Genomic DNA, 22,356 nt, shown 5'->3' with positions numbered 1-22,356 from the left:
GGTTGAGGTTCGAACCCCGGACACCCCACTTGTTCACCTTATATGGTGAATTTTAGTCACTAGACTATCTGACAAAATAAAATAAAATAACGCTTAACAAAACAACGATATCTATAACAAACCTAACCTATGTGATACCACAAACATTTACCTAGTATTAAAGTATACAAGTATATACAAAATAATTGATAAAGTAGTTAGAGTATTTTGAAAAATAGATTATATAAATATTTACCTAGTATTAAAATATACAAGTATATACAAAATAATTGATAAAGTAGTTAGAGTATTTTGAAAAATAGATTATATAAATAAATATGCATTATTAGTGGTGGTGTGCAATTGCAAGAGCAACACTGTACTTGAGAGAAACCAAATTTTTGTCGGCACAACACTTCCCTATCAGCCATATAAATAAATATGCATCTTATCTTTTTGAATTATTTGTTTTATGTGTTTTCAATCTAGTCACACCATGCAGATATCTTGAGAGCCAACTATTTTTTTCTTTTGAAAGGTGAAAACTGAGAGCCAACTTAAAAAGTGGTATCGTAATGATTTTGATTGAATGGATGTATAAATAATGTACATTATTAATGTATATAAATTAAATCTAAAAAAAAGATCGAGTTAAATATTTTTTTGGTCAAGAGTTAAATATATTTTAATTGCCACAAAATAAATTTCTATTTCTAATTTTTTTACTTTATTTTTAGAGTAAATACCCAAGCCAATACCATAAAAATTTGCAATCCAATCCCCACATACAAAATATCTTGAAATATTCCTCATGAATCATAGACATGTCAAGTGTTGTTTTTCTTGAAAAAAATGGTCAAAACCCAAAGAAAACTAAATGTAGAGCCATTAGGCAAGGAGTAGCAAGCAGCAACGCCCAACCTATTCCCAAAAGAAAACAATTAATTTGAACAGAAGAACATCGTAATGAATCAAAGATCCTATGAAAATTCATTTTTGCTGTATGCTCATTAGTTTCAAGAAATAACTGAATCATTTCATTTTTATTATTCTTAAACTTAATATTCAGTCTAATGATCGACTACCTCTCAAGAAAAAATGACACATCTTTATTTCTCCATCCATCTTCAATAATCTTTTAATCAAACCCGGATCACACTACCTTCCTTACTACTTCTCAAGGCATTAACAACCACCTTAGAAGCGATATTCAACATTTCAACTCAATTTTACGATTCACACTCGCAAAAACAAACTTCAAAGCCTCCAAAACACTCTATAGTTCAACAATATAAGCACTACAACTATCAATAAATTGTGAGAAGCCGTTGCACTACAAAATCCTTAGAACGAGTCTGCTTATTTGGTGAACAATAAACAATACAAGAAGTGACTAAATGAGATTATACTTTTATCTTTTAATTAAATAGTTTGTTCATGGACACTTTTTTTTTTTTCTTTCTCTTGAGGTACAAAGTTTTAGTTTTTATTTCCACTCGAAACTGCGAGCTACTTAAATGGGTTATTTCATTAGAGATCATTTTTAACTATGTCGTCAAAATTTATTCCGACTAGTCCTTGCCCATGGTCCTGATCAGGGAGGGAGAGGCGATGCGATGAACTTATTGGCGTTGAAGTGGTGTGGTAACATGTCTTTCAAACGTCATTTTTGGAGATGGATTCACAATTTTAAAGGAAAATTTTTAAGAACTTTATAGGGAGATTTTATATCATAATTTTCTAGTAAAGTTTGTTATAAGACAAACGAATTTGGTTGCTCGTTCTCCGATTTGAGAGTCACATTATTAATTAGTCACTATATATTTTTGATGTTTTGCATTCTTTGTATCTCACACTTTTTTAACAATGAAACACTATGGTTATGTTTCAGTAAGAAAAAAAGTGAATATGATGGCATTCCATGAACCTTTTTAATCCAAACGTGTAAAGTTGTCTTCAATGATTTTCTCACCCACTGAAATACACGAAAATCCCAGTTGGAAACTTGATTAGCATTATTGGGAGTCAAATCAAATTATTCAATAATCAATGTAGTAGTTATTTTTGTTATTTGTGTTACTACTTTCTTGATTCTGACTTGGACTAATTAGTAGGTCCCACCGTTGGATGTAGTTGCTAATTCAACCCCGTTCGTGATCAATCAACCTCTCTCAGCTGTCCACAGTACATATATAGTTGATCAAATAATTTATGAATTAATGGTCTCCTCTTAAACTACAGGACCCTCAATTTAGGTAAAGGAAAATTAAAGATAACAGCAAAGATAGTTCGTAACATTGTTAGGCCTCTCAGCTGAAATGTACGTACTATTGTCGCAAATCAATGTGAATGTACCCACTAATATAATTACACTCTGAAAGTTTACATACTGGGAAAAATTAATTTAAGAAATAAGTAGTGGAACGAGTAATTCAAAGTGTTGACGTATAAGAAAAAGTAATTGAAAGTGTCAAAGGGTTTCAACAAGAAAGTGAAACAAATAACAGAGAAAATTAAAATTAAACAATGGGTCATGTTAACTTGTGCCCTAAGGGCACAAGTTAAGGATCTAAAAAAAGAAATAAAACATAAGTTTTGTATTGAAAAAATAAATTTTTAAACTTTCAAAGCATTGAATGCACAATTTCCAAGAATTAGTTTCTACAATTGGCTTCTAAACTTGTGCCTTAAGGGCACAAGTTAACATTTCCCATAAACAATTTAAGCAACAATAGATTCAACCTAGAACAAATCTAGAACTTATGTCTAATGCAAATCTAAAGACAAGCAAATTAACGAGAGTATGCAGAAGGAACCAATACATCAAAATTGTTTATTCAATTTGGCCAAAATTTTCTTACATCTGATAGAAAATAGCTCTCCAATCTACGATCAACGGGTCTTTACAAAAGATTACAAGAAAACCATAATTTCTACCATTTTCCTTTCTTTTTAAAAAACAGGTTAGTTACAAAAGTGAACGAGAAATTATCTCCAATTGGCAATTGTTCTCCAAGAGCAATCCCTCACTTTAAAACCCCTCATGAAAACAGAGAAAGGTTTTGATCCTTCCTCCAATAAATATCACTACTCAAGATGTTTAGAATATGTTTCTTAACTCTAGAATCTCACATAAAAGACACCAACTCTTGGCCCTTAAATTTCCCAAGAGTCGTCCCTTAAAAATAATATACAAAAAATACCTAATGTTTATACACGAGACCTACGTAACTGCACCTTGCTCTCTCTAGTGGGCTTATGACGAAGAATGGAAGCCCGTGGAAATGTCTACTTTTGTGACAGGCTGGCGCCTAGCACAAAGCGGCAGAATACCGAAAACCTGATTTATATGACACGATTCAAAATTCTCTATCTTGCTTTCAAATAAGTGGTGATGACAATTTGCTCATCAACAAATATACTGCTCTCTCCATCTTGGAACTACTTTTCAGGAAACAAGTCAAGTCCAAACCCCACTTGAACCTTGACCTAGGTAGTAATCTCCATTTGCATCCAACTACTATTGATAACTCCTGCAAGGTTTTAGGTATGATTATTCTTCTCTAGTCATTTGTGACTATACTTGCATCCAACTACAATTTGTAACCCCATAAGATTCACCTTTAACTCTTCAACCCCCCCTAATGTTATTCGACTTCTTAAACTTTCACTTGAAATCAATTACACTAGAATTTTTAGGTAGCTCCACAAGTTGTACCATTACGTCATCAACCCCCAAAATGAACCTTTCAACCCTATTGAAGATCAACTTTCATTGTTTAGGTAGCTTCACAAGTTTCAAAATTAAACCTTTTAGCAACAATTAACTCCCATTACAAAATTTGCAACAATTAACTAAGTTGTAACAATTAAACATAAACAAAAGGTTATCCAAGTATAGCCTAACTTAAAAAAAAAAAGCATAAAGATTCAACTCCAAAGCAAATAGAGGTAGAAAGACTATGGAGGAGAGACGGTCGAGTTGGAGGAGAGGCGGTCTTCAAGATACAAATTAGTTTCTTTTTTTTAAATGAATTGAAAAAGATTACATAAAGTTAATTGGAAAAAGAAGAAGAACAAAGTTTGTTGAGTTGAATGAGTGGTTGAGTGAAAAGTGCCTCGAACAAAAAGAAACCAAACAGGTTTTTGTTTTGTTTTGCGGCTATCGATTTGAGTTGGCCCGGTTTATGATTTTTTATTGCACTGATTCGGTTTTGAACATCTCTAAACGAATTTGATTCGACTCGACTTTTAGTTGGTCATAGTGTTGAGCAATATGTGTCCCGTCCCATTCCTCACATTAAATGCATTTCATATTTACTCAAATTATTTTGTATAAATAAATATAAATATATAGGAAGCACACGCCCAGAAAATGATTGGGCAAACAGAGGATGATGAAAGTGGCCAAGCACAGGACAAGACAAACTGTTTAGGTAGGTCCTAATGACGGCAAACCCTTAGCTGTATAGAAAGCAATGTTATATGTTTTAACATCTTCCATTTTAATTGGACAATGAACTGATTGATTATTCTCTTCTTTTTCCTTTCCCTTAATTTTCTTTCCAAAACTTCATGTATAAATATAGACCCTACTCTCATTTCCATTCCACAATCAAATATTTTCTTCCATATAATACATTACATTATACACATCCATGGCCATATTTTACCCTTTTAAATACAATAATGTCTTTTTTATGTTGTTGATGTGGATTCTCTTGTCATCATGTGTTTTTGTTTGGGGACGACCAGCAACCTTTAATCAAGACTTTCATGTCACGTGGTCTGAACCCCATATCAAGCAAATTGATCAAGGCAGAACTATCCAACTTACCCTAGACCAAGGCTCTGGTAAGCAACATATATTATATTATACACTCCTAATGTCCAAAATATATTATAGTTCATTAAACATAAATAACAAATAGTACTATACTATAATTTGGATAAGTCATGTTACTTAACTTTTTGCACAGGTTGCGGGTTTGCTTCCAAGGTGAAGTACTTGTTTGGTCGTGTTAGCATGAAGATCAAACTTGTCCCTGGAGATTCTGCTGGTACTGTTACTGCATTTTATGTAAGTTCAAACTAATTTCTCCACTTTTTGTTTGAAACATAATTAAATGAGCCAAAAACTGAATATAATCTTTTTTTTTTTTGTGGTAGATGAACTCTGATACTGACACTGTTCGTGATGAATTGGATTTTGAGTTCTTGGGAAACCGTACGGGACAACCTTACACAGTTCAAACAAACATTTATGCTCACGGAAAGGGTGATAGAGAACAAAGAGTTAATCTTTGGTTTGATCCTTCTGCTGACTTTCACACTTACTCCATTCTTTGGAATCATCACCATATTGTGTAAGTAAATAAAGATAAGCATAAGCGTTCAAACCTACATGCAGTTAAATTAATACTTGAAAATTATGGTAACCATATCCAAATTTGTGGTTGGTAGAGTAACATTGATAGTTAATATAATTAGACACCTAATAATATATTTACTAATCATATACTAATGGTTGTTGGCCACATTTGAACCGAGTTAGTTGTCAAAGTTGTTTGAATTTAATTGTTCAAAAATCTTTTCACTTAATAATGCAAAGAATTATGGCTGACTAATACTAGATAAGAAAGAAGAAAAAAAAATAGCAACAACAGAAATTTATAGTAGAAATATGTAAAATCCGACTATCTTTAATTTCAAAAAAAAAAAAAAAAGAATAATCTAATTTTGGTCACTTACTATATTTTTAATACAAGACATGTCTACAATTACCTTTTTTACGACAGAGACTACAATTACTTATAGTCACAATGTTGTCGATGAATCATAAAAAAATACTTTGATTTTGTGGCCAAAATTGCATTCTAAGACTTAAGACTTACGTAAGACCTTACACACATGCAGCTTCTATGTTGATGAAGTTCCCATAAGAGTATACAAGAACAATGAAGCAAAGGGGATACCATACCCAAAAATGCAAGCCATGGGAGTATTTTCAACATTATGGGAAGCTGATAATTGGGCAACAAGAGGTGGATTAGAGAAAATTAATTGGAGTAAAGCACCTTTCTATGCTTATTACAAGGATTTTGATATCGAAGGATGTGCAATTCCAGGACCAACTACATGTGCCACTAACCCAAAAAATTGGTGGGAAGGGGTTGAATATCAAGCTCTCAGTGCCATTGAAGCTAGAAGGTATAGGTGGGTTCGTATGAACCATGTGATCTATGATTATTGTCAAGATAAATCAAGGTACCCAATGACCCCACATGAGTGTCTTTCAGGCATTTAAAAATCCAAAACCAAACTATACATATATTTATAAACATTAATTCAAATCGTCGGCAAAATCAGTGGTTCATAACGTTTGTGCCACATACTTTTATGTGCATATGATATCCATTTATAATGTGTGTATATAGTACTATATATGCCAATTAAGCCAATAATTAGAAGGGGTATAAGTCAAAGCCTCTTCTGGCTTTTTGTTGGCATTGTATGTGGTTTTACGAAAGCTTGTACGCATTATTGTGATCAATTGATGAATAATAAACAATTTATTTGTGTTTTTATGTAAATAAATAATTTACTGTAATATAGCAAGTATCAATTTATATGGAATAAATTTTTGCTCTGTTGTCCAACCAACAGAAAGAGTAATACTCATTTTAATTCATGAATGTGTAATGAGTTGTAACAATAGTCTTTAATATACTATCTCCGTCCACAAATATAAGACACTTTTGAGAAAAAAAAAATTGTCTCTTTTTATAAGACCCTTTTGGTATATTCAAATACATTAATTAATTCTTTACCAACACATTGTTTTATCTTGGTTTTCAGGTGTCAAACATTGATTACGTTTGAACCTTTTAAACCGGTGATATCTTATTTTTTCTTGGGAAGGGAAAAAGTAAGCAAAACCCTTGAGAATCGAGGTCCGGGAGTTGTTTTCGCTACGGGAAGGTGTTAGGCACCCATAACGACTATAGTATCCTATAGGAACCGTCTTTAATTTCTACGCGCGCGCTTTATTTTTTTATTGCTATTTTGAAAGATGTCATTAAGCCTAAAAGTACTCTAAGTGAAGAATTGGAGGGAGAAGAATGTTTTTGGATTTTTATTTTAGTTGAATTGAAGGAATTTTGATTCCTTGCCTACGTACCCGTTTAAGGGATCAAATCCACCGTAGTTCTCTTCCAAAAATGTTTTTTATTTTTGTTGGTTGATTTTAAGTTTGAAAATTGGAATTTGAAGAATGGAGATTGAGAGGCCTTAAAGGCATGAGAATTTAAGAAAAGGTGAGGTTTGATTAGTCATTTTGCAAAATGTGGTCCAAGTATGATTATTTTTCATTGAAATTTGATTAAGAAAATAAAAGGGAAAATTACAATGGGATTTTGATCCCAAGGTTTATTTAGAAAAGGGTTTGAGTGATGTTGTTCACATTTTTTTGAAAAATTGATTTTTCTAAGTATGAATCCTAGGCATTCATCTAAACATACAATCCTAAACATACATCTAAACATGCATATTCTAGCTATATACCTAAAGTGATGTGTGTGCATGTGTCGGTGCTTGTGTCGGTGTACATCATTAGAGTCCATTGTCCTTTACATCATTTGGCCTAGATACACACTACTTCCTTGTGAGAATTTAATCCCACACAAATGAATTAAAGACAAAAAAAAAATGTAAAGAAATGGGATGAGAAAGTGTGATAGGGAGTATGCTTATGATGTATGAGGCATGAAACACAAGAAAATGGTTAGTAGCACATGATAATATAGAGAAAAATAAGGCAAGAAAGGTACTATAATAAAAGCATGGAATCTAACACAAAATAAACCAAACCAAGTGCAAAATATGACTAAGAATTCACTCATAGAGTGCAAATATCATATAGCTCACAATCCTCATAGTCTTATACATTTTAAAAGTATACATTCTACTTCAAAGAGTGAGAATTGAAACCACATGATGAGCCTCACATTCTTAAGTGAATTTAGACATATTTACACAAATTATTCGCAAATGTGACTTGCAAGCCAAGCAACTAACTAAATTCCACACACAAGTAGAAAAAATCATGTTCAAACAGTGGCTAAAAATTTATAGAAACACATATCATGTATTACAAGTGTACATCAAAAATTAGAAACAAAATTAAACCAATTTTCACCAATTTTTGACACTAAAATTCAAGAAATAACACTAAAATTGTCTATATATTTTTTTTATCAAATTTTCCAGTGTAAAAGTATTAGCAAAACACCAAAACATCAAGAAATCATGGAAAAATATTTTGGAATTTTTGCAAAAAGTTTTGATACACAGGAGGTGCAGGAAGCAAAGTCCAGGGGTGTACATAGCAAGGAATGAGCAAAAACGAGGGATCCAGTAAAAAGTGACCCAGGCCCAAGGTTCTTGATGGATCTTGGACTATCCAGATGCCTCAGAGGCGTTGGATTGATCCAAGTCCATCACAAACCTAGATCTAAGGGCCAGGGACGCAAGGCACACAATAAGGCACATCAAGACCACCATAACAATGCATCCACGCCGTCCACGTCATCCCTACTTACATCAAACGATGAGAAACGAAAGAAGGACCGGTCTGAGAGTGAACCAGACTGGTTCAGGTGAACCGGTCTGGTTCACATTCTTATAAAAATGGTGGAACCGGTCCACCTTCATTCTAAACCTAGGTTTCTCTTTCTTCTCTTCAGACTCTCTCGTTCTCTCTCGTTCTCTCATGGCCTCTTTCATGATTTTCACACATCAAACATGATTTTTGGACTATAAACTATGAATCAACACTCAAATTACCACTGAATGAACATGAATCACTTCGATCTTGCTATCTTTCTGAAGAAAGTGGTTCAAACCGTTCGATCTTGACATTTTTGAAGAGAAAGAGTTCGAAACGTTTCGATCTATGTGTTCTTTGAAGAAGGATGCTCAAAACGTTTCGATCTACGTGTTTTACACAGGTTTGATTTTGGATCTTTACGGTTTTTTAGGGTTTCAACTTTCTTTTCGAATTTTTCTGAAGCAAAACCCTAATTCGAACTACTTTCTTCATTGATTATGGATTTGAACCTCAATTGATGAAATAAACGGTGAATCTTGGACGATTCACATTTCTAGGGTTTCGTTCTAATTTCTTCGAATCTTTTTCAAAATCTTTCTTCGATTCACCGTTTATTCTTGATTCCAAACCTTAGATGATGAATATGAGCAAAAACGAGAAGGTTTTTCTTGAATATACCTGGATTTGTTTGGAGATTCGAACGAAAGATCCTGGAGCAAGCTTCGGCTTCTTCTGGTAAGCTTCGAGACCGAAAATAAATCGGTGTTTTGATCTTCCTCTTCTTCGAACTGTGATCTTGCTTCAATTTCCCCTTCTTCTCTCTTCTTCGAACTGTGATCGCACAATTTCTTTGAAATTGTGCTTGAATTGCAGTTTTTCAATTCGATGATGAAGATTCGAATATGAATCTCTGAGAATTGCAATGAATTCACTTCAATTTGATCCAATCCTTTGTTCTGGAATTCTAGGGTTCTTCATTGTGTTCTTCGTGTTTTTGAGAAACGGTTATGATTTTGATCTGTTTGGGAGAAGAGAGAGAAATGAGAAAGTGTTTTTTGCTGATTTGGCACGTTGTGTATGGATTCTGATACTGCATTGATGAATTGGCTCCTTTTATAGGCTGCCAAGTGGCCTTGGTGGCCAATGAAAGCTTGCCACCTGTTCTGGACTTGTAACTAATTCGAAACTGGACTGAAAATTTGCCTGAGGACCTTTGTGCAATTTCTGGACTTTAAGGGACTAACCTGCAAAATTGTTAAGTTTCTGGACTAAAGTGTAATTGACCAAAAAGATTTAAAAAGTTTGACTTTAAAAAAAACGAATAAAGAAAAGGACCTAAAAGAAAATAAAGTGACTTAAGGGATTAAAATGCAATTTTTGGAATTTTGATGATTTAAAAGAAAATAAAAATAAAGAAATAAAATTGGATAAAAAAATGATAAATTTGACCAAACGTAAAGTGAAACGATTAAAATTTGACAAAACGGACTAAAACGAACCAATGGCCTAAATGAGGTACTTTAAAGTAACCTCTCTCTGCCAAAATTTCGTGTGAAATGACCAAAATGCCCCTGGGGCTAAAACGACTGAAAATGACTCAGATGCAAATTTTTAAAATGAATTTTCGACAAGGGATTAAAGCAAAACTCATACAAGCAAAGTTAAAAGACTCAGAGACAAATTTAAGAGTTTAAACAGAGTCTTGACACATGAAAAGACCAAAATGCCCCCAGGGGCAAAATTGACTCAAAATGACTAAAATGCAGTTTTTGAAATGGACTTTGACATAGCATGAAACAGAGACTTATTCAAGCTCCTTGAAAGGACTCAAACAAAATTTTAGAAGACTGGAAGAAATTTTGACATAGGAAATGACTAAAATACCCTTCCATGTGAATTTTGCAAATAAAATTGAAATAAAATGCAGGGAAAGATGCAATTGATCAGAGACAGTTCAAATGACATGTAATGCAAAAAAGAATTGAATTAGTATTTTTAGGTCCAAAATTAGGGTATAACAGCTGCCCCTATTTAAGTTTCTTTGTCCGGAGAGTCAAGAGACGAAGTCTTAGAGTTGACGAGACGAAGATACTTAAATATTAGCATTTGCACTGCTTTTGGACATAAAAATACGCTTTCAGATTTTCAAAAATGTGAATGCCATGCAATACTTTGATTAGGAATGCAAGACAAACAACTGGAGTCTATGGAACATGTCATGTCACTGGGGATTCCGGTGGACATTGACAGGGTAGACAAGCCAGGGAGTAGAAAATAAGGTACAAGTGTTCTTTGGGTCGAACTAGCCACTTGACCAAGGAATACGAAACAAGAGATAGGTACAAGCTGTTCTTGGGATTGAACTTGGCACTTGACCGGAAATATAGTCATATAGGCAGATACAAGCTGTTCTTTGGATCGAACTTGACACTTAATTGAAGATACAAACAGATAGGCAGACACAAACTGTTCTTTCAGATCGAACCGGCTGTTTGGCTGGAGACATAGACAAGAGGGTAGATACAAAATGTTCTTTGGATCGAACTTGTTTGTTGGATTATCACCACGTCATGTGGGAAGGTGCAAACTGTTCTTTTAGATCGAACTTGCCGTTTGAGCGATAACAAAGCATAAGCTGGGTACAAACTGTTCTTTGGATTGAACTTGTCGTTTGTCCGGAAGTATGGGTATATAAGCAGGTACAAGTGGTTCTTTTTTTTGGATCGAACCTGGCACTTGACCAGTAACAAGATTGAAAGTCTGGTTTAACAAGATACCAATTGAGGGTAAGTTGTCATTGACTTGATTTGAGGGTAGACATGACCATTTTGGGTTGGCCCAATGAGTAAATTGAGATTGGATTAGCATTGATTTGAATTGGATTGAAAATTGACATTGAAAAAGAGATTGAGAATTGAGATTGAGCAGAGACATAGACATCAGACATTGGATTGAGAGTTGAAATTGAAAGAGACATTGGAAATTGAAATTGGATTGAGACGTAGACATTGACATTGAATTGGAGAGTTGCAATTGACATTGAGGTTGGATTGGAATTGAATTGAAAGTTGAAATTGACATTGACATTGAAATTGGATATTGACATTAACATTGGAATTGAAATTGCTTCGAATTTGAAATTGAATTGAATTTGACATTGAGATTGCTTCGAATTTGACAATTGAAATTGAAATTGAGATTGGAGATTGCATCGAATTTGACAGTTGAATTTAAATTTGACAGTTGGAATTGAAATTGAAATTGAAATTGAATTTGACAGTTGCAATTTGGATTGGAATTGAGATTGAAATTGGATTGAAATTGGAAATTGGATTGAACTAGACAGTTGAGATTTGGATATGCAATATGTATGTATGGTATAACAAGATTATTGGATGTATGAGCACATAAAATGCATGATTATGCATGTATGAATGCTTGAAATGCATGATTGGTTTGTAGTTTGACAGAGAAGTTTCACAAAGGCAGATGAGACATTGGAAGATTGGGCACGTAGTGGCTCGTGCTGCAACATATTCACAGGGGGAAAACCTCTTTGGAGAGACCGTCGTTGAAAGACGTATCGAAACCATGGCTGAGGGCAATAAAACTTGTAAAGGAAGGACCCTTGGAAAATTCTTGGATACAGGTCGCCGTTGCTAGGCGTGTCAGTGCTGGGTAAACATTGGATGTTCGCATCTGTGGTCAATGCTTTTCAATATTTCATTCTTTCATTTTTCAATCCCATTTTTGCCTGAACCGCCCTTTCGGGTTTTCGATCCACCGGGGAGTAACATTCTTTTCATTGCCCCATTTTTGCCTGAATTGCCTTCATAGGTTGTCAATCAGCGGGGTGCTCATTTTTGCCTAAGCCGCCCTTTCGGGTTTTCAACTTAGCGAGCTTTTAATTTGTATTTTTTCAAAAAAAAATTTATTCTGTTTTTTCATTCTTGCCATTGACCACAGATCATCTTGGGGAGTAACCTGCTTGTAACATGTATTGAAATAGACATTGACACTCATTCATTCATGCATGTTTCATTGAAATGTACCCTGTTGCTCAGGTTTACTTTCAAAATAGACAGAAAAAGATTTTTCAATTTTCAAAGATGTTTGTTTCAGACATTGACATCATCAAATAGAAAGAAAATATTTTGTATATATAGCATTGAAAGTAGAAAGAAGAATAGAGTTTCAAACAATAGCACAGGCTCAAATTGATGTAGAAGAGTGAGAGTTAGCCAAAGGCATGACTTCACGGATTTACAAAGCTTGGAAAATGGTAATTTTATTGATTGGTGATACATTGAACACGATGACCGCTACATTTCATAGAAATTTTGAATTCACAAGTACAGAAGCTTCTGATGAAGATGATCATTGACAGTTGTAGATGCCCCAAGGGGTGATGGTGATTTGCCAGATATAGTTACTTGTCTTTTATTGTCAACCTCATTTTTGCATGAACCGCCCTTTCGGGTTTTCGGCTCATCGAGGCGCCCATTCTTGCCTGAGTTGCGTACAATCTCAGCGAGCTTTTTCATATATTTTTTGTCCCTAACTTTTGCCTGGATCGCCCTTTCGGGTTTTTGATCCACCGGGAAGCGCATTTTTGCCCAGGCCGCCCTTTCGGGTTTTCGACCTACCACGCTGTTCTTTTCTTTTTAGGCAAAGTATTTCTTGACTATATCGGCATTAACAGGATTTGGAAGCTCAACACCATCCATGTGTGTAAGAATCAAAGCACCACCAGAGAAAGCCTTCTTGACGACATAAGGACCTTCGTAGTTAGGTTTCCACTTGCCCCTTGGGTCGGGTTGCTGGCTTATCCTTCTTTTCAATACAAGTTCGCCTTCCTTGAATTCTCGAGGTCGGACTTTCTTGTCAAAAGCATTCTTCATCCGCACTTGATACAACTGTCCATGAGTCATGGCATCCATACGTTTCTCTTCAATCAGGTTCAATTGGTCGTACCGACTTTGACACCATTCAGCCTCAGTTAATTTTGCTTCCATGATTATTCGAAGAGATGGAATCTCCACTTCCAGAGGGAGAACTGCTTCCATACCATATACAAGAGAGAAAGGAGTTGCCCCGGTTGAACTGCGCACTGTAGTACGGTAACCATGCAAGGCAAAAGGTAGCATTTCGTGCCAGTCTTTGTAAGTAGTGACCATCTTTTGAACAATCTTCTTGATGTTCTTGTTAGCGGCCTCAACTGCACCATTCATCTGAGGTCTATAAGGAGAAGAGTTGTGATGTTCAATTTTGAATTCTTCACATAAAGCTTGCATCATACTATTGTTCAGATTGGAACCATTGTCAGTGATGATCTTGTTGGGAACACCATATCGACAGATGATGTTATTCTTGATAAACTTGACAACCACTTGCTTGGTCACATTTGCATAGGAAGCAGCTTCAACCCACTTGGTGAAGTAGTCAATTGCCACTAGAATGAAACGATGTCCGTTGGAAGCTTTTGGTTCAATTCTTCCGATCATGTCAATGCCCCACATAGAGAAAGGCCATGGGGAAGATATGACATTGAGAGCGTGTGGAGGCACATGGATCTTGTCAGCATAAATTTGACACTTGTGGCATCTCTTAGCATGTTTGTGGCAATCACGTTCCATGGTTATCCAGTAATAGCCGGCTCTTAACAGTTTTCTTGACATATAGTGACCCGAAGCATGGGTCCCAAAAGTACCATCATGTACATCATGCATCAATTTCTCAGCTTCTTGTTTGTCAACACATCTCAATAAGACCATGTCATAGTTCCTCTTGTATAGGATTTCTCCGTCCAGAAGGAATCTGCTAGCCCATCGTCTCAAAGTCTTTTTATCCCTGTTGGAAGCACCAGGTGGATATTCACGATTCTGCATGAATTGCTTGATGTTGTAATACCAAGGCTTTTTACCATTCACATCTCCATCAGCTTGATCTGGCATATTTTCAATAGTAAACACATGAGCGGGTCTATCAAGATGTTGTACTTTGATTACGGGCACGTCATTCCAGTGATTGACACGAAACATGGAAGACAAAGTAGCAAGAGCGTCAGCCATCTGATTTTCGTCCCGAGGGATGTGGTGCAGCTCAACCTTTGTAAAGTATGTCAACAGACGTCTTGCATAGTCACGATATGGGATCAGCTTCTCATGATGAGTCTCCCATTCACCCTTTATCTGATTAATAACAAGTGCAGAATCTCCATAGACGTCAAGGTGCTTAATTCTCAGATCAAGGGCCTCTTCAATGCCCAAGATGCATGCTTCATATTCAGCTATGTTGTTTGTGCATTCAAAAGTTATTCGAGCAGTGAAAGGAATGTGGTGCCCCTGTGGAGTTACAATGATGGCCCCAATTCCTTTACCGTAAGCATTAACAGCACCATCAAACACCAATCCCCATTTGCTATTGGGATCCGGCCCTTCATTGATCAGTGGTTCCTCACAGTCTTTCGCTTTCAAATACATGATCTCTTCATCAGGGAAATCAAACTTAATCGGCTGGTAATCATCAAGAGGTTGACAAGCAAGGTGCTCAGCAAGGATACTTCCTTTAATTGCTTTCTGAGCTTTGTACACAATATCATATTCAGACAACAGCATTTGCCAACGTGCAATCTTTCCAGTAACAGCAGGCTTTTCAAAGATGTACTTGATCGGATCCATTCGGGATATCAACCAAGTTGTATGATTCACCATATAATGACGCAGGCGTTTGGCAGCCCAAGCTAAGGCACAACAAGTCTTTTCAAGCATTGTATACCGAGTCTCACAGTCGGTGAACTTCTTGCTCAAATAGTAGATAGCATGCTCTTTCTTACCAGTCTCATCTTGCTGACCGAGAACACAGCCCACTGAATCGCCTAACACTGACAGATACATAATCAAAGGCCTTCCTTCCACTGGCGGGACAAGGATAGGTGGCTCCAACAGGTATTCTTTAATGCTATCAAAAGCTTCCTGACATTCATCATTCCATACAACAGGCTGATTCTTTCTGAGCAATTTGAAAATTGGTCCACAAGTAGTAGTCATGTGAGATATGAATCTTGAAATATAATTCAGACGTCCGAGGAAACCTCTGACTTGCTTCTCAGTTTGAGGGGCTGGCATCTCTCTGATGGCTCGGACTTTGTCAGGATCCACCTCAATGCCTCTTTGACTGACAATGAAGCCTAGCAACTTTCCAGATCTTACACCGAATGTGCACTTGTTAGGGTTCAACCGCAGCTTGTACTTTCTCAATCTTTCAAACATCTTTTTCAAATACACAACATGCTGCTCTTCATCACTTAACTTCACAATCATATCATCAACATATACTTCAATCTCTTTGTGAATCATATCATGAAACAGAGTTGTCATACCTCTTTGATAGGTAGCACCGGCATTTATCAAGCCAAACGGCATCACTTTATAACAGAATGTTCCCCATGGAGTGATGAAGGACGTCTTTTCTCTGTCTTCAGGAGACATTCGTATCTGATTATAGCCAGAGAAACCATCCATGAAAGAGAACACTTTGGATTGAGCAGTACTGTCAACAAGCACATCAATATGAGGCAATGGGAAGTTATCTTTTGGACTGGCTTTGTTCAGATCTCTGTAATCAACACACATTCGAACTTTCCCATCTTTCTTTGGTACTGGTACGATGTTAGCAATCCACTCAGGATATTCAGCTGTCATGAGGAAACCCGCATCAGTTTGCTTTTGCACCTCAGCCTTGATCTTAAGAGCCATGTCTGGACGAGACCTTCTCAATTTCTGTTTGACAGGAGGACATCCAGGTCTTGTCGGTATCCGATGTTCCACAATCTTGGGATCTAGACCCGGCATATCTTCATATGACCATGCAAAGACATCTGGATAATCATGGAGAAGCTGAATAATCTTCCTTTTCACTTCTGGCTCTAGTGCAGCACCGATCTTGATCTCTCGCTTGTTTTCTTCAGTACCCAGGTTGATGAGCTCAATCTCTTCCTGGTGAGGCTGAATGGCTCTTCTTTCTTGCTCAAGCAGTCGAGTGATCTCATACGGTACCTCTTCATAATCATCATCCTCATCTTCAGCTTCATATACAGGGAATTCAAAATTTGGAGGAACCATAGGGTCACTGTGTTCAACGGGTTTATTATGGTTCAATCTGCATAATATGATTGGGATGATTTTTAGAAAAATGTGCTTTTTTCATGCAGATTTTTGAAATTAATAAGAAAATACAGATGTTTTGGTTTTTTCTGGCATTACCATTATTTCCAAGAAGAAGGCACTAAAAGAGTAAAAAACAAAGAGTCGTGAGAAAAACGACAACTTTTATTGATAACGGCAATGCCGAAACAAACACGCCCTTACAATGATATCACTTTCGCCTTGGGCAGAGCGAAAGGATTGTTATTTTGAAAACAAAAAACATGAGCAACACGACACATTACATGGAAGCATGCATGACTAAAGGAACATCAATGGCTTCCCAATTTCTCACAGTGCCTCCTGGTACAACAAATGTAGGCACATGGCTTCTTTCAGCAGCATCTTCAGTAATAGCATTGATGAACCCAGCACTGTAGAAGGTTCCTGTTGAAACGCCCGATGTTGGGGAAAATCCAAGGCCTTCTTTGCGCTTGTTTTCCAAAATCTGAATTACTTTGCCCCAGCCAGCAGCTTGCCCTGCTTGAACAGCCTTCTGGGCATCCTTCAATGAAGCCATGCTAGTACCAGCCCTTCGGGGTTCTGCACCCTCAACGGTCAAGCCTTGAAACGACGTCCCTTCAGCGGACCCTGCTTCAACACAAGAGAAAGATGATACTTGGCTAACCAGAAATGCCTCTTCACCATGTACAGTGACAATCTTACCGTTCCTCATGAACTTGAGCTTTTGATGCAAAGTAGAAGTGACTGCTCCAGCGTCATGAATCCATGGCCTTCCGAGGAGACAGCTGTACGAAGCATTGATGTCCATGACTTGGAAAGTGATTTGGAATGTCTCTGGACCAATGGTAATTGGCAAGTCTACCTCCCCGAGAACATCCTTGCGGGATCCATCAAAAGCTTTAACCAGATAGCTGCTACCCCTCAGAGAAATTCCGTGATGGCTCAATTGCCTTAGCGTGGATTCAGGCATTACATTCAGAGACGATCCAGTGTCCACCAACACGTTGGATATCATGTCAGATCCACAATGTACTGAGATATGCAGAGCCAAGTTGTGGTGTTTCCCTGCTTCGGGGAGTTCATCGTCACCAAACCCCAAGTTGTTGCAGGCAGTAATATTACTCACTATCCCATCAAACTGATCCACAGAGACTTCGTGGTCAACATAAGCTTGCTCCAGTATCTTCATTAACACCTTCCTGTGAGCCTCTGAGCTCATGAGCAGAGACAGGATGGATATCTTTGACGGGGTTTGCAGCAGCTGGTCAACAATTTTATAGTCACTCTTTTTGATAAGCCTCAGAATTTCATCCAGATTAGACTCTTCAATAGATTGGCCTGATGGGCCGGGGTTCTTGTCGACAGGAGGAGCAACTGGTGGTGTTATTGTGGCAATGGGTGTCACCACCTTCTTTTGAAACAAGGGTGGACGGACTTTTCCGCTTCTCAGAGTTGTAATTTCACCGGCAACATTGTCAACTGTAGCTGGGGATACCAGAGGTACTTCCACTCCATTCTCGACCATGGTTGCATTGTATTTGTAAGGAATTGCTTTGGTAGAGGTATATGATACCGGACCAGGTAACCTGATTACCAAAGGTTCAGCATTCTTTGTCTGAGATACACTTTTAACAGGAGAGTCATGGAACACCGGCACAATCACACATACATCACTGACGGTCAAGTGTTTGTCATCCATCAGACTCTGGATATCATCTTGCACAACACAACAGCCCATAGGATTTCGAAGACATTCTGAACAAGAAGTATGATCATGTTTAAACAAAGAAGTTTGACAAAGCTTGGTATGTAGTGGTACCAAGGGAGTAACGACATTGCGGACATCCAATATGGGCTCTTCCTGAGGAACAGGGATTCCTTCGAAGGCCTCGATCATGTTAACAGCAGCATGGTTTGGAAGCGGGTTGTCTAGAACATGAGGAACACTATTCTCAAACGTCAACCGTCCCTTTTCTATCAGGTCTTTCACAATATATTTCAGAGCAAAGCAACCTTCAACATCGTGGCCTTGAGCACCCTGATGGAATTCGCATGTTAGGTCCTGACGGAACCTGGGAGGCAATGGATTAGGCGGAGGCTTGCCTGGTCTGGTGACGCAGTGTCCCTTAGCAAGTAGAGTTGGGAGCAGCTCACCATACCGCATTAGTATTGGTGGAAAAGAAGGTTTGGGTCGGGGACCCTGTTGTTGCTGCCGTTGCTGTTGAGCAGGAGGCTGTTGTTGTACTTGCTGAGGAATGGCATTGACGGGCATTGGTGGTTGACCCGGTGGCAGAGGATATTGCTGGTAGAATGGTGGGAAGAAAGGATGTTGAGAGTACTGCATGTATTGATAAGGCAGAGGTAATTGTGTAGCAGCTGCAGATGGGTTACCAGATACCATCCCTACGTCAGATTCTTTCCTCTTATGGTGGCCATTACCGTACTTCTTTGGTGCACTGGTTGAAGATTCACCTTTCTCAAGAACAATAATACCCTCTCGGACGGCCTCCTCTAGACGAGTTCCCATTGTAACCATATCAGAGAAGTTGTTCGGAGCGGAGATTATCATCATTTCCTTATATTCTTTCTTCAGAGTCTTCAGGAATGTCTGTGTTAATTCTTCCTCATCAAGTCGAGGAGAAACACGGGCAGCTGCCCCTCTCCACCTCTGAGCATATTCGCGGAAGGTTTCATCTGATTTCTGAGATAGGGCTTTAAGAGAGTCCCTATTTGGCTTCAGACGGGTATTGAATTCATATTGACCTTCAAAAGCAGCAGCGAGTTCCTCAAAAGTATGAATGTTGTCTTTGCTCAAACTAGTGTACCAATCTGCCGCATCATCTGTCAAGCTACTCTGGAAGCAGTGGATCATCAGTGCATCGTTATCTGCGTAATTAGCCATCTTTCGGACATACCGGATGACATGGTTGTGTGGGCAAGAAGTCCCGTTGTATTTGTCAAATTCTGGCTCTTTGAATTTCTTAGGAACCTCAAATCGGGATACCAAGCATAGATCACGAGCTTTAGCAGGAGCACCATTGTTTCCCCGGCTAGCCTTGACCTCACGGAGTTCTCCAGCCAACTCCCTCAACTGTCTCTTCATAGCTTCCATTGCGGGATTTTGTCCACGCGGAGTGTCAACATCAATCACCTGTTGCACAGTGTGTACAATAGGGTCGGTAACAACGGTGGTTACTTGAGGCATAGCAGTGGATACGGGAATCTGTCCTTGACCAGCAAAACCAGAGACACCAGCAGCAGTATTAGGAGAGTAGTAAGCTGAGAGGCCATAGGGACGGCCGTTGGGCATAACGAAACGAGCATCAGTAGCCACAGTAGACAGTGGGATAGAGGGAATCACCTCAGCGGTAACTGGAATAGAAGTGGCTGGCTGTTCTTGTGCAACCATCATAGCGGACATAGCGTCATGAGCCTTAGCCAAGTCTTCTTTCATAGCAGCCAATTCGGCACGGAGCTGAGCATTCTCTTCTTCAAAGTTAGCCATCATCCTTCTCTTATGAAATCTTGTTTGATGAATTCTATCTGGTTGGTAGACTTTGCGAACACGAGCCACTTTTCAGACTGCGGCGGACAAAACCAGGAGGCAATGAGCACGAGAGAAGTTTTTTTGTGACCCATGAATGCATATGATGCATGAAATGTGTTAATGCGTATGCAAAAAGACTCCTTTTTGTGTTACCGAAGGGTTTTAGACAAATTATAAACTTGTAAACATTACTAAACAACAATTAACATAAACGGGAAACAAACAACCAACATATAGTTTTACAAGACAAATCCAGCATAAACAAATGGAAATAACAACAGGAAAAAGAAATCCTCAAGCATAGGAAGTGGAAGCGTCATCCTCAGACTCAGACTCATAGCTGCAGTATCGTGCATAGAAGTCACGGGCACCCCTGGCCCTCTTAGAGTCTCTCATAAGCAACATATCTTTCTCTTCGATCTCTCTCCTAGCTTTAGCTAACTCTTTCTTCAGTGTCAGGACTTCATGAGTCTGCTGCTCACCCTTTCCATCCAAAGTCATGATCAAGTTCTCAGCCTCATAGTATCTAGCCCTCCACTGATGCTTCTCCCGACTTTCCATAGCTAGATGCTCCTGATACATCTCCTGGGTAGGTGGGAGTAGAGGCAAAGGCATGGTAGGAACAGATGCGGACACATATCTCATAGAGGGGTAAGGCATACCAATCTCCTCAGCTTGGTTTATTACCCATTGTGTATAGGCCTCATGAGCAACACCGGACCTTACACCCATGTGCTTCACCTCTTTCTTCCGAAGCTTGGACCAAACATCCATGAAATCCTCTTTTATTCCCGTGGGGGCATTGGAGTAGTGAAAGAAGTAAGGAGCTGTAGCAAGATTGATGGGCTTATCTTTCATCGGAAAACCAAATTGTCGCAAAGCAAGCTCCGGGTTATAGTTGATTCCACCCCGGGTACCAAGAAGAGGTACATTAAGAAACTTTCCACCGCCAAAGATAATTTCCTTAACCCTAGAAGCGGGAGTGAGCCAAACCACTTCATTAGGAGTGAGAGCCATAATCCTTTGTGAAATAGACCAATTCCTCGGATTGTCGTGGAAAGACTGTGGAAGGTGCGAAATAAACCACCTATAGAGGAGAGGCACACAACAAAGAATGTATCCACGACCTTTGTCGGAACGATCGTGAATAGCATGGTATGTGTCAGCTAGCAAAGTGGGAACCGGATTCTTGGAGTGGAAGATCATAATAGCATTCATGTCCACAAAGCCATCAAGATTCGGAAAGAGAATAAGCCCATAGATGAGAAGTGCAAGAATAGCCTCAAGAGTGTCCTGACAAGTAGTATTGAGGTTGGCTTTTCCAAGAAGATACTCCGAAGTGAACCCTCGGATGCGTGCCTTAGTGACAAGATTCTTGGAGACATCGGTGGTCTTGAGATAGAGATCTTTAGCAATAACCAATGGAGTAGGAGGATTCTCAAGTCCTGAGAAAGGTACCCCTTTAGCAATAGATAGACCCATCAAGGAGGAATAAGCCTCTAGAGTAGGCACCAACTGAAAGTCGGGGAAAGTAAAGCATCGACACTCCGGATCATAGAATTGCACTAGAGTGTGCACAAGCTTCTCGTCCACATTAGTCTGGAGAATAGTAAGTAAAGCCCTGTAACGACGTCGGAAACCTGTCGGATCCTCAACCTTGAGTGCCAAATCTCTCAAACTAGCCAAATCCACTTCCTTGAACTTGTAGGACTTAGTCTTCTTCATTCCTACAATGTTTACAAATTCAACTTGTCTAAGCCCTTCGATAACAATGCATGACAAAAGTTTATGCATGTATGCATGTATGCATGAATGCATGATTATGTTCAAGTTCGGAGAAAACATGGTGGGTTGAAGTTCAAAGTCGAGGAGTCATGGGTGGACACGGCGTCCGGTGAATCTAGGGCTTTAGGATAATAGTAACCGGGTTCTAAAAAAGTTCCCAAGTTGCAATCTCTCCGACGTATATCATGGTGTCACGAGACAACACTCGCTCCATGATTATCCGTGGAAGGTCTAACTTGAGTGTAGTATCGCGTGACGACTAAAACTCG

General features: G+C 38.2%; 1 protein-coding gene across 1 annotated transcript; it reads left to right on the top strand.

Moving 5' to 3' along the window:
* The first annotated feature begins 4,590 nt into the window (after positions 1-4,590).
* On the top strand, positions 4,591-6,576 carry LOC146901231 (putative xyloglucan endotransglucosylase/hydrolase protein 7). The gene is made up of 4 exons (XM_085731278.1): positions 4,591-4,833; positions 4,959-5,059; positions 5,149-5,345; positions 5,896-6,576. Exons 1-4 carry the CDS (start codon positions 4,638-4,640, stop codon positions 6,284-6,286), a joined length of 885 nt encoding a protein of 294 aa, XP_085587404.1. The 5' UTR covers positions 4,591-4,637; the 3' UTR covers positions 6,287-6,576.
* Positions 6,577-22,356: the final 15,780 nt, after the last annotated feature.

The sequence above is a fragment of the Medicago sativa genome, chromosome 8 (assembly GCF_051527215.1).
Source record: "Medicago sativa cultivar Bolivia chromosome 8, Bolivia_mono, whole genome shotgun sequence".
In the NCBI taxonomy this organism is placed as follows: domain Eukaryota; kingdom Viridiplantae; phylum Streptophyta; class Magnoliopsida; order Fabales; family Fabaceae; genus Medicago; species Medicago sativa.
The sequence above is the reverse complement of the archived record's forward strand: the minus strand, read 5'-3'. Positions and strand labels throughout refer to the sequence as shown.

Excerpts from the sequence above, each read along its gene's own strand:
- LOC146901231 (XM_085731278.1), top strand. The coding sequence starts at position 4,638 with ATGGCCATATTTTACCCTTTTAAATACAATAATGTCTTTTTTATGTTG. Across the intron at positions 4,834-4,958 it reads TACCCTAGACCAAGGCTCTG|GTTGCGGGTTTGCTTCCAAG; the intron begins GTAAGCAACATA and ends CTTTTTGCACAG. Across the intron at positions 5,060-5,148 it reads GTACTGTTACTGCATTTTAT|ATGAACTCTGATACTGACAC; the intron begins GTAAGTTCAAAC and ends TTTTTGTGGTAG.